The sequence below is a fragment of the Pelodiscus sinensis genome, chromosome Z, assembly GCF_052426305.1.
Source record: "Pelodiscus sinensis isolate ZL-2025 chromosome Z, ASM5242630v1, whole genome shotgun sequence".
NCBI lineage: Eukaryota > Metazoa > Chordata > Testudines > Trionychidae > Pelodiscus > Pelodiscus sinensis.
Window position 1 is genome coordinate 25665075 of NC_143085.1, and position 11180 is coordinate 25676254.

The 11180-nt window shown below is 63.8% G+C and overlaps 1 protein-coding gene across 1 annotated transcript; it reads left to right on the top strand.

The window, feature by feature from the left end:
* The first annotated feature begins 2768 nt into the window (after positions 1 to 2768).
* Positions 2769 to 6224, top strand: LOC149520707 (uncharacterized). Its single transcript, XM_089775294.1, has 7 exons — positions 2769 to 3044; positions 3357 to 3479; positions 4031 to 4098; positions 4495 to 4600; positions 4873 to 4968; positions 5133 to 5237; positions 5616 to 6224. The coding sequence occupies exons 1-7, from the start codon at positions 2829 to 2831 to the stop codon at positions 6027 to 6029; spliced, it is 1128 nt and encodes a 375-aa protein (XP_089631420.1). The 5' UTR covers positions 2769 to 2828; the 3' UTR covers positions 6030 to 6224.
* Positions 6225 to 11180: the final 4956 nt, after the last annotated feature.

The window sequence follows — 11180 nt, forward strand, 5'->3', positions numbered from 1 at the left end:
CACCGCAGATAGAGACTCCTCTGCAGGTAGAGCTGAGTGCGACGCCTGCACTGGGATGGCGTATTGGGATAATGTACTGACAGCTCCTCTGCGCCACCCCTCCTCTTCCTGCCGCTGCAACATCAAATTAACCTTCCTGGTCTGCCCCCGTCCTCCCTCCGGTACCAGGAGACCCCACGCATGATGGGAGGGGCTGCAAACTGGGGAGCAGGCTACTGCAGGGCTGAGGGCAGCAAACCAGCCCCCAGAGCCCTGCAGGGCCTGGCCACGGGGAAGGGGAACTGATGTGAGCAGCATTTAGAGCTGGGGGGGAGGGGCTGTGGGGAGGAGGACAACGGAGCCACGAGTAGGACAGGGGGTGAGCCAGCACCAGTGAGTCTCAGGGGGTATGTCTACACTACCCCGCTAGTTCGAACTAGGGGGGTAATGTATGCATACCGAACTTGCTAATGAAGCCTGGGATTTGAATTTCCCAGGCTTCATTAGCATAAAGCCGGCGCCGCCATTTTTAAAAGCCGGCTAGTGCGAACCCCGAGCCGTGGAACGAGGAGTACAGATAGTTCGGAATGGCTACGTAGTCCGAACTATCTAGCCCGTGCCGCGTGTAGCCACGCGGCAGGGGGTTCACACTAGGCGGCTTTTAAAAATGGCGGCGCCGGCTTTATGCTAATGAAGCCCGGGAAATTCAAATCCCGGGCTTCATTAGCAAGTTCGGTATGCATACATTACCCCCCTAGTTCAAACTAGCGGGGTAGTGTAGAAATACATACCCAGGGGGACTAGAGCCTGGCCCCCGTTGAGAGAGAAGCTCAGAGATTGGAGCTGGGGCAGCCAGGAGCCCCCCACTGCTTTGTGGGGTGCAGAACAATGACTGCTCCCGAGGGGGGAAAGGAAGGTGCCTGCACTGCAGGGCCTCCCTGGAGAGACAGTATCGGTCCCTGGCAGACAAAGGTGGAACCAGTTCCAGGGCCTGGCCAGGAAAGAGCCCAAGTCCTGGGAGAAATCAGGCTCCATGCTCAGCTGTGAGTCCGAGTCCCATAGACAAAAGCGCCCCAGGGCAGTGGTGGATTCTCCACATGTCAATGGGTCTAGTGCAGGCCAGAGGCCTTGCTGGGATGCGCTAGGGCAAAGCCCAGGGCTGGGGCCGGACGGGAGCCCGTGAGAGGCAGCGGGGCGAGTGGGAGGCTCTAACTCTTGCTCCTGGCCAGGCAGTCCAGTGCTGGGTGACACCAAGGCCACGTCTGCACTGCAGGCATTTTGCTCAAGAACAACTGTTCTTGTGCAAAAACTTGTGGCGCGTCTACACTGCACGTGAATTCTTGTGCAAGTAAATTTGCAGTAAAGCATCAGAAAAGAGGGCTTCTTGCACAGGAGTTATTCCTCTCCCCACGAGGAATAAGCCCCTTTTGTGCAAGAGCTGTTGTGCAAGAAGGCAGCGTGGACGGGCACCAGGGGCTTCTTGAGCAAGACACTTTTATGGCTAAAATGGTCATCAGAGCTTTCTTGCACAAGAAAGCGTTCACAATGCCATGGACACTCTTGTGCAAAAGCACATGGCAGGGTGGAGGTGCTCTTGCACGAGACCTTTTGCGCAAGAACTCCGGTGTGAAACAGTTCTTGTGCAAGAAGCCTGCAGTGTAGGGCAGGGAGCAGCCTATGGGGCTACTGGAGCTGCTGGCTGCAGGATGCCCAGTCAGGGAGTAGGGGGGACCCCTAGGAATGGCTCCAACTTCCCAGAGGGGTGGCCAGAGGCAGGACATTTGCCTGGCAGGGTGAGGTGGGGGGGCAGTGACCTCACAGGGGCTTTGGGCAGCCCTCAGCAGACCAGGCAAAGCGCAGGTGGGGAGGTGGTGACCTCACAGAGGAACCCACATCTCAGGCTGATAAAAGGGGGGGGCGGGCCCAGGGGACTTTGGAGACCCCCGGTTGCTTTAGCTCTGGTGCGTCTCCTGCTCACAGTTGCTTTGTCCTCTGTGAGTTCCACATCCGGACAGCGCTTTGCAGAAGGTAAGAGCCCCCAGGGGTTTGGATCCCGCCCGGGGCCGGCTGGGTTCCAGGCAGGCCCAGGCCTCGGTCAAGGGCCAGAAGTGCCTGTGCAAGACCGAGCCGATAAGCAAGGGGCCATTTGGGGGCTGGGGGCAGTCGCTCTGGGGAGCTGGAACCCCTGGATTTCGCTCTGCAGGCTGCGCCCCAAGCTCCCCTTTGCTCCCCTCATTTGCAGCATGGCCAAACACATCAGGCTGTGGTTCCGGAAAGCCCTGAAGATGGCCCCAGGGCCGGTGGGAAGCAGCTCCTCCGTCCCCGCGGGCGGGGAAGCTGAATCCCACCAGCTCGGGGCGACTCGCCCACCGGCCAGGCCCCTCGGGACCTGGCTCCAGAGGCGGCTGGGAAGGCGGGACCCAGCCCAGCGGGGCAGCCGGGTAGGGTGGCTCTGGGGCCTCCTCTGTGGAGAGAAACACCTGCCCCAGGAGCCCAGCCCCCATTACCACCAGGGGGCATCGCCCTGCCCGGCCCCCGGGGACCTGCCAGTCTCCGGGAGCCCCCAGCCTCTCCGCACCAGCCCCTGCAGCTGTGGGTCCAGCTCAGTGAGCAGCAGCGCCTGGGCCTCCAGCTGCAGCCGGGCCACCTCCTGCAGCCGCTCAGACCCAGGTGAGGGGCCGTGAACATGCTGGGCCCAGGGGCTCACCCAGTACACGGGGGGGGAGGGGCAGCCCCAGTGTCTGCCCCGCAGCCAGGGCAATGGATGGGGACGGGAGCTGCTGCTTGGCTCTCTTGTTCCTGGTGGGGGCTCTGCTGAGGGCGTTGGCAGATGTGAGGGTGGAAGGGGGATGGGTCCCTGCGAGGGGCGTGTGGGGCCCAACCTGCCCTGGGTCCCTGACATGGGGGCGCGTGACCCCTGCTGGCCGCTGGAGTCACCCTGGTCCCTTCCCTCCCGCACAGAGCCCCCCTGCGCCTCGGCGGAGCTCTGCCAGGAGCGGATGGACTCCCGGGTGGAGGAAGGGGCCATCTATGATATTGAAGAGCAGCTCCACACCCGGGACACGGTAGGAACCTTCTCCACACGGGGGGGACCCGAGATTGTCCGGCCCCTTCCCAGCACGTCCCCCCCTCCGGGAGGGGCTTGTCCCTGGGGATCCCCCTGGGGCCCCTTCTCCTGCATGACCTGGGCCCCCCAAGCTGAGGTCTCTTGTCATGCACCAGCTGGGCCCCCACAAGCCTGAGGCAGCAGTTGCGGGGGGAGTGTGGGTGCTTGGACAACCGGCAGCTCCCACCTCCACTCCTGGGAGGCCTGAGCCCTGCAGCTGTCCGTGGGGGGCAGGCAGGCCCCAGGCTCACAGACTCTCTCTGGGGTGCAGAGCCCTGCCGCCCTGCAGCGGTTCCTCCTGGCCGTCCCCCCCGCCTGCCTCGCCGCCCTCCAAAGGGGCGAGGACACCCTGGCGCCGCGCTGCTGCAAGGACACCATGATGGCCAGGATCGTGGTGAGCGAGTGGCGGCGGCCGGGAGGAGGGGAGGGGATACGTGGGGTGGACAGGGGTCTGCCTGGGCCATGGCGGCGGGTGGGGGTGCTGGAAATGGGATGGGTGGGGCCAGGAGTGCTGGAGGGGGAGGGGGAGGTGGACATGGGGAGGGTGGGTGGGGATGCTGGAGGAGGGAGGGACACAGAAATGGGGCAGGTCTGGGGTGCTGGACAGGGAGGGGGATTCGGAACAGGGAGGGGTCTCCCCGGGCCATGGGGGGGGAGCTGGAAGGGAGCCGAGCGGGCTGCTGAGGATGCGCCTGGGGAGCAGGGATGAGGAGGTTCAGAGGCTGGTCACCAGGGCAGTGAGGGGCAGGAGACGGCCTGGGGACAAGGATTGAGCTGGTCCCGGTTTGGGAGGGGGGTGCTGGGAGGGGCCCTGTGCCGGGCAGGGGGGCTACAGGCCAGCGGGAGGCAGTGGGGTTGGATCCTGCTGGGTGGGGGCGCTGGCCGTGTGAGCGTCTCTTGGGGGCCCCAGCCTCACACGCCCCTTTGTCTCCTTGGGTCTCACAGGAGATCATGGAGGACTCCCCCCACCCACTGGTCTTGGCTGACTGCCTCAACGCCGCCTGCAGCCTCAGGTACCGACCCCCCCCGCCGACTCCCCCCCAGAGCAGATCCCCTGACCAGGGAGTGGGAAAGTCTCTGTCTCCTGGGCTATGTCTAGACTGCAAGCCTCTTTCGAAAGAGAGCACCCAGTGAGTCCGGATGCTCTCTTTCGAAGAAGCCCTAGTTCCATTCAAGAACGCCTTCTTTCGAAAGAAGCACTTTCCAAAGAAGGCGTTCTTCCTCGTGAAATGAGGTTTACCGCCGTGGAAAGAAAAGCCGCGTTCTTTCGATTTAATTTCGAAAGAACGCGACTGCAGTCTAGACGCAGGTGATGTTTTTTCGGAAAAAGGCTACTTTTCCCGAAAAAACCCGAGTCTGGACACAGCCCTGCTGCTGAATTAACAGTCTCTGCCCCTCTCTCCTGCCAGCACCTTGCAGCCTCCCCTACAGGCCCAGCTCCTGAGCCCCCTGCTGAGGGCGGCCGTGGGACAGACTGTGTCTGGGGACTGGCAGCAGGAGCCCATCCACACACAGGTACGTCCCTCCGGGCCCTGCTCCCGGGCTGGGCTGGAGCTCCAGAGAGGAGTGGGGGTGGGGGCAGAGGGAGAGAAGAAGCTGCAGGTTTGGATCCTTCCCTCCAGGTTTCCCGTTGCTCTCCCTGGGGGCCCGTCCCTTCCATGCCCAGCCTGGGCTCCTCCCTGCTCTGCGAGGCGGCTCAGACCCTGCTCAAGGCTGCACCCCGGGGCCAGCGGGTGGCCTGGATTCCCCAACCCCCCTCTGACCCAGGGCTCCCCCTTGTCTTGCAGCAGTTCATCCGGGCCCTTCCCGTCGACCTCCAGGCCCTACTGGCAAGCCTCCTCGCCGAGTCCCCAGACACCGCCAGGCTGCAGCTGATCATGGAGGTGAGCCCCGTGGGGGGGACGGGGCCATTGTCCCTGCTTCCTCGGGGGGCCGAGAGAGGAGCTGTGTCAGTGGCTGGGGGGGGGGCACAGTCTGAGAGGAGCCCCAGGCTCTGCCCAGAACCGGCGCCTCCCTACGGGTCCTGACCTGCCTCTTTCCCCCCCAGCACCTGAGCCCGTGGCTGGAGTCCCGCCTGCCCCAGGAGCGAGCCAGGGCCCTTGGCAGCACCACGGCCCTGCTGGGAGTCGCCACCACCCTCCCGGGGTTTGAGGTAAGTGACCTCGGAGCCGGGGGGTCTGGGGCTGCAGGGCGCGGGGCTGGGAGCGTCCCCGGGAGGCAGAGCTGGGAATGGGCCGGGAATGGGCCGCGTTCTCCTTTCCCCGGGGAGGGGCGACCCTGGGCCTTTCCGGGGGGCACCTGGGCCCCAGACTGGGGAGTGGCCGTCAGTGGATCCCCTTGTTCCACCCCCGGAGTGACCCTTCAGTCGGGGCCATTGCTCAGGGTTGTCTCCTCGCGAGGCCGGCCCCGCCCCGCCCCGCCCCGGGAGGTGTCTCTGTCCGTCCCCGAGCTCAGAACCGCCTCGGCGGCCGTTAGCATGGGACGTGCAGCCCCAGGATGCTGAGGGACCCCCCCTCTTCTCTCCCCTCAGAACTCCGCCGACTGGCCGAGGATGGGTCACCACGTGGCCCAGCTGGGCCTTTTTATTTCGGACCCATCCGAAGACGTCAGCCGGCTGGCCCGGAAGGGGGTGCACAGCCTGTACCGACTCCTCCTGCACCACAGGGGTAAGGAACCCAGCCGGGACCTGGGCCCCAGGGACACCCTGAGGGTGCCGGCGGCGGGGGGAGGGGACCCAGCCCTTTTCCCCCAGACTGGCCCAAGGGGGGATGCGTCCCTCTGTGTTCCCCTTCTGCCCCCTGTGCCCCTCCATTTGCCCAGGGATGCCTGCAGGGACCCGTGGGAGGGGAAGGGCTCAGACCTGCCAGCAGAATCACCCTGGTTTGTCTCTTGCAGGCCTCAACATCCACCAGGCAGAGGACCTGTGGTGCAGGCACTACTATAAGGAGAGATGGGTCCTGGCGCATAGCAACACCGTCAGGGTGGGAGAGGTAAGGACGCGCTGCCAGGGCAGGGCAGGGCTCGGGGGTGGGGCTGGCTGGGGCCCTCGTGCGGGTAGGACGCGGGGTGGAAGCGGGGAGTCGCTGATCGAATGGTCGATGCATTTTCCCTCGACTATTCGAGCCGTGGACAGGGCGGCGCTGCCCCTTTGTGACGCTGTCCCGGCGTTTCAAAGGGGCGGCGCTTCCTAGGGGCAGCGCCGCACCTTGCCCCGGATCTCCCATAGAAGGGGAAGCAGGGCGGGGGGGGGGGGCAACACTTTTTGATGGAGGTCGCTCCAAGATGTTGGCCAGTGGCCTAGGGCTGCTCTGTTGTGCGGAGGGGGTGAGGTCTGGGAGGGTCTTGGGGGCAGGAGGAAGGTGTGACCTGGGGCAGGGGTTGGGGTGCAGGGTGAGGAGAGCGTCTGGGTGCAGGGTCTGGAAGGGAGTTTGCAGAAGGAGGAAGCTGTTTTAGCCCCAGGAGTTGGGGCCGGGCTCTGGGCCGTCAGCTGAAACCTCCCGTGCTCTTGATTTCAGGTCTTTGGGCAGCTCTTCACGCCAGAGCAGGAGAACTGCTTTTTAGACAAGGCTCTGCTCGCTGCCCGCTCCCCCCTGAGGCGCCCCAGCCAGGCCGGGCTGGTCCTGGCCCACGCCCTGCATGGGCAGGCCCATCAGCTCCTGGGATACATGGTGAGCAGCCGGAGCAGATGCAGGAGAGTGGGGCAGGGCCAGGGTCTCCTTCCCATCCCCTCAGGGAGTCCCCCGCCCCTTTCCTCATGCTGCCCCCACCCCACGTCCCTGCTGGGTGGGTCAGAAGCTCACCCTGCGGGCCTGACGGGGGGTGACCAGAGAGCAGAACAAGTCTCAGCGCAGGGGGGAGGAGGGTGGAAATGCTGGGGGGGCCCAGTACCCCTGAGTCCCCAGGGATGAATGTGACAGATTCTGCTTCCCTTGCAGCAGGAAGACAGCCAGTGAGAGCACAAGGAGCTGAGGAGCCAGGAGCTGCGTCCCCCTCCCCCCAACCCTCCCAATTGTATAGAATGTATTTAAATTCTGATTAAATAATGTTTCAAAAAACATTTGGATCAGGCGTTGTCAATAATTTTTAATGGGGGGGGGCATTTTGGCAAGTGGTCAAGGGCCACATTTCTACCGAGGAGTTTGGGGTCTGCGACGGGGCGGTGGGGTGCAGAAGAGAGCTGAGGGTAGGAGCCTGGGTGCGCACCGTCCATTGCATCATCACGCGGCGCCATTGTGCTAGTGCTGGAGCTTGGGTGACTGGTTTAATTTGAATGTTTACACAGATTAGGTGTTTTAACTTTAGGAAACTTCATTTTAAATAAGGTAAAATGTTAATTTCTGTCTACCACAAAGGGTTTCAAAGTTTTCTTTATTAAAGGCAGGGATGAGGAACCTTTTTTGTCTCCAGGGCCACTGACCCCAGAAAAACCAGTTGGGGACCACACACGAGAAAAGCAAAATACAAAAACCCTTCTTCCAAAACCCACAAGCCTCACTGAGGTGAGGGGAAGGGACAGGGAGGACTGAGGTTCGGGGATCCCTCATTTTTGGCCCCCCCTCAGATTGAGAGAGACCTGCAAATGCCACTCTCCCTGGAACCCAGGAGAGTTAATCTGTGCTGGGGCTGGAGTGCCAGGGGAGTGAGATGTCTCAGTCGGGGCCACATTCGTGAGGCTTGGGGGGGGTGGAGGTGCCAGGGACGCATTCAGATAGAGCAGGGGAGCCGGCAGGGACCCTGAGAGGAGAAGTGGGAGTGAGAGCCCAGCCGGGGAGACACAAGGAAACCAGAGTCAGTCTAGTATCTCTCAGGCAGCTGGGGTAGACACCCCCCACCCCAAACCCCAGCCTCCTGTTGGATCCTCCTCCCACAGTTAACTGCCTCTGAGTCTGCACCCAAACTCCCATCGCTGCCCTGAACCTGTCCCAGAGCCTGCAACCCGCAGCCTCTCCCGCGCCCCACTCCCCAGCCATCCTGCACCGTAACCCCAGCCTCAGGCCAGCGAACCTGAGTGAGGGTGGGGGAGCCCAAGCAGCAGAGGGAGGGGGGAGTGGAATGAGTGGGGGCGTGGCCTCAGAACAGGGGCAGGGGTAGGTGCGGAGAAGGGGGCGGGGCAATGGTAGTGGCCTCTAATGCCCACACCCCTCCCTTCGGCATCGCTTATGTCCCATGTCCGCCCCCTCCTGAGCCCACAGCCGGTGCCAAGGCCTCGTGCCCAGGGCGGGGTCACCCCTGTGAGCTGCCAGCCATACTGGGGAGAGGCGAGAGGGTCTGGGCTGCTGTGTCCGTTGCTGGCTCCTGTCAGGACTTTGCATCAAGTCCTGGTGCAGCCTGAGCAAACCTGGGTCCTTCCCTGCTCCTCCAACACCACCTGGGCAAAGGGAGGAGAGTCCCCAAGGGTACGTCTACACTACAGCATTAGTTCGAACTAACTTAGTTCGAATTAGTTAATTCGAACTAAGCTAGTTCGAACTAGCGCATCTAGAACTAAAAACTAGTTCGAACTGGCGTTTTGCTAGTTCGAACTAGCGCGTCCACACTGATTGGACGCAGGGGGGCATTTAAGGGCAGCTGAAACCGGTTCTGGCAGGGCATCAGGTCAGCAGTTGCTTTGTGTGGCTGCTGTCTGAGGCTATTTGAGGCTCGTGCTTAAAGGGACCCCCCTAGACAGCCGGTTCTCAGCTTTTCCTGCTTGCTTGCCAACCTCGCCGAGGGACAGCAAAGCGTCGGTCTCTGTGCCCGTCTGTGTCGGTGCTTCCCTTCGGGGGGGACCGCCGCAGGTGGCAACATGGAGCCACGGCTCGCCCTGCACCTTCTGGTGCACGTTCTGGACTTGCTGCTGCAAGCCTGCCACCAATGGCTCGAGGCTGCCTGGCACCACCTGGGGAACGTCAGCCCCCTGCCTCTCTGCCTGGCCGCCCTGGGGGCCGTGGAGGAGCCGCGGCGGCGCCCCGGCACCGGCGTGCCCTGCCGCATCTGGCGTCTGGACACCAGCAGCGACTGGTGGGACCACATCGTCCTGGAGCACTGGGACGACCGACAGTGGACCCAGAACTTTAGGATGAGGAGGGACACCTTCCTGGGTCTCTGCGAGTGGCTCGCCCCTGCCCTGCAAAGAAGGGACACTCGCATGAGGCCCGCCATCCCCCTCCAGAAGCGGGTGGCCATCGCCCTCTGGAAGCTCTCCACGCCGGACAGCTACCGATCCGTCGGGAACCAGTTCGGCGTGGGGAGATCCACCATCGGAGCGGTGCTCATGCAGGTACGGCACTCGTCGGCCACCGAGCCAGGGGAGAAGGGGGGCTGCGAGGAGGGGATGGGCCGCCCCAGGGACAAAGGGGGGGGCGGGAGGAGGCGAAAGTGCCCCGCACCGGAGGGGTCGGGCTGTCCCGGCCGTAGTACACGCCGCCAGGGGGGTTGCTTCCGGGAGTGGGGCGCGGGGCACTGCCAGGACACGCACGCTCCCAGCCACCCGGGCACCCCACTGATTGACGCTTTGCTGTGTCTCTCTCCGCAGGTGGTCAAGGCCATCAACCGGGTGCTGCTCCGCAGGGTGGTCCGCCTCGCCGACCCGGACGCCGTCATCCGGGGATTCGGCGCCCTCGGCTTCCCCAACTGCGGGGGGGCCATCGACGGGACGCACATCCCCATCCGTGCCCCGGAACACCAGGCGTCCCGTTACGTGAACCGCAAGGGGTACTTCTCCGTCATCCTGCAGGCCGTGTGTGACCACCGGGGCCAGTTCACGGATATAAATGTGGGCTGGTCCGGCAAAGCACACGACGCACGGGTGTACCGGAACTCCTCCGTGTGCCAGCGGCTGCAGGACGGGACCTTCTTCCCCGACCGCCACATCAGGGTCGGGGACATGGACATGCCCGTCTGCCTGGTGGGGGATGCCGCCTACCCACTGCAGCCGTGGCTCATGAAGCCCTACACGGGGCACCTCAATCCCTCCCGCCAGGCCTTCAATAACAGGCTGAGCAGGGCCCGCATCGTGGTGGAGGGGGCTTTCGGGCGACTGAAAGCCCGCTTTCGATGCCTCCTCACCCGTCTGGACCTGGCCGAGCACAACATCCCTCCCGTGGTGGCGGCATGTTGTGTGCTCCACAATTTGTGTGAGCGGAAGGGGGAGGCTTTCTTGCCAGCCTGGATGGCTGAGGCTGACCGCATGGCTGGACACTACGGTCAGCCCCGCACCGCCGCCGTCCGGGAAGCCCAGCGGGGGGCCATCCGGATCCGGGAAGCCCTGCGGGAGAGCTTCCAGGTGGAGGAGGAGGAGGACTGACCTCTCCCTGCATGCCCCACCGGGGCATTCTTCCACCCTACCCCCCCCTTCCCCTTTCCCCTCCCTATCTACTGTACAATAAAGACACCTGTTTTTCAAACAAAAACGTCTGTTTATTTCAGAGAACTGGGGTGGGGGAGGGAGGAATGAAGGTGGGAGAAGGGAGGGGGAAACCTGGGACGAGGGAGCTGGAAGGGGAGGGGAGGGAAGGGAGGAAGGGAAAGGAAAGCTCAGGGGTGGGAGTCCGGCTGCCTCTCCCGTCTCGCCACACTGCGGGTCCGGGGGCGTCGGTGGGGAATGGTTGTGGAGGGGGGGGCAGAGAGGACAGGGGGTGTGGAGGAAGCAGGAGCGGAAGCAGGAGCGGAAGCAGGAGGAGCAGGGGGAGCAGGGGGAGCAAGAGAGGGAGAAAGAGGGGGAGCAGGGGGATCAAGAGGGGGAGAAAGAGGGGGAGCAGGGGGAGCAAGAGGGGGACAAAGAGGGGGAGCAGGGGGAGCAAGAGGGGGAGAAAGAGGGGGAGCAGGGGGAGCAAGAGGGGGAGCAAGAGGGGGAGCAGGGGGAGGAGGAAATGGAAAGCGGTCCAGCAGGCTCTGGAGGTGGCCTCGCAGGGCACGGCCCTGCTCCTCCAGGGCCTCCAGACTCCTCTGGCGCAGCCTGAGGTCCTCCTGGACCCAGTGGTCCTGGAGACGGAGCTGTCGGTCCAGGAACCGGAGATGCCGCCTCTGGTAGTCCTCCTGGTTCCTGGCTGTCCTGCTTGCCCGGGCGCGGGCGGCTGCTGCAGGCGGTGTGGTGTGTCCTGCAGGCCCCGGTGCT

Excerpts from the sequence above, each read along its gene's own strand:
- LOC149520707 (XM_089775294.1), top strand. The coding sequence starts at position 2,829 with ATGGGTCCCTGCGAGGGGCGTGTGGGGCCCAACCTGCCCTGGGTCCCT. Across the intron at positions 4,601-4,872 it reads AGGAGCCCATCCACACACAG|CAGTTCATCCGGGCCCTTCC; the intron begins GTACGTCCCTCC and ends CTTGTCTTGCAG. Across the intron at positions 4,969-5,132 it reads GGCTGCAGCTGATCATGGAG|CACCTGAGCCCGTGGCTGGA; the intron begins GTGAGCCCCGTG and ends TTTCCCCCCCAG.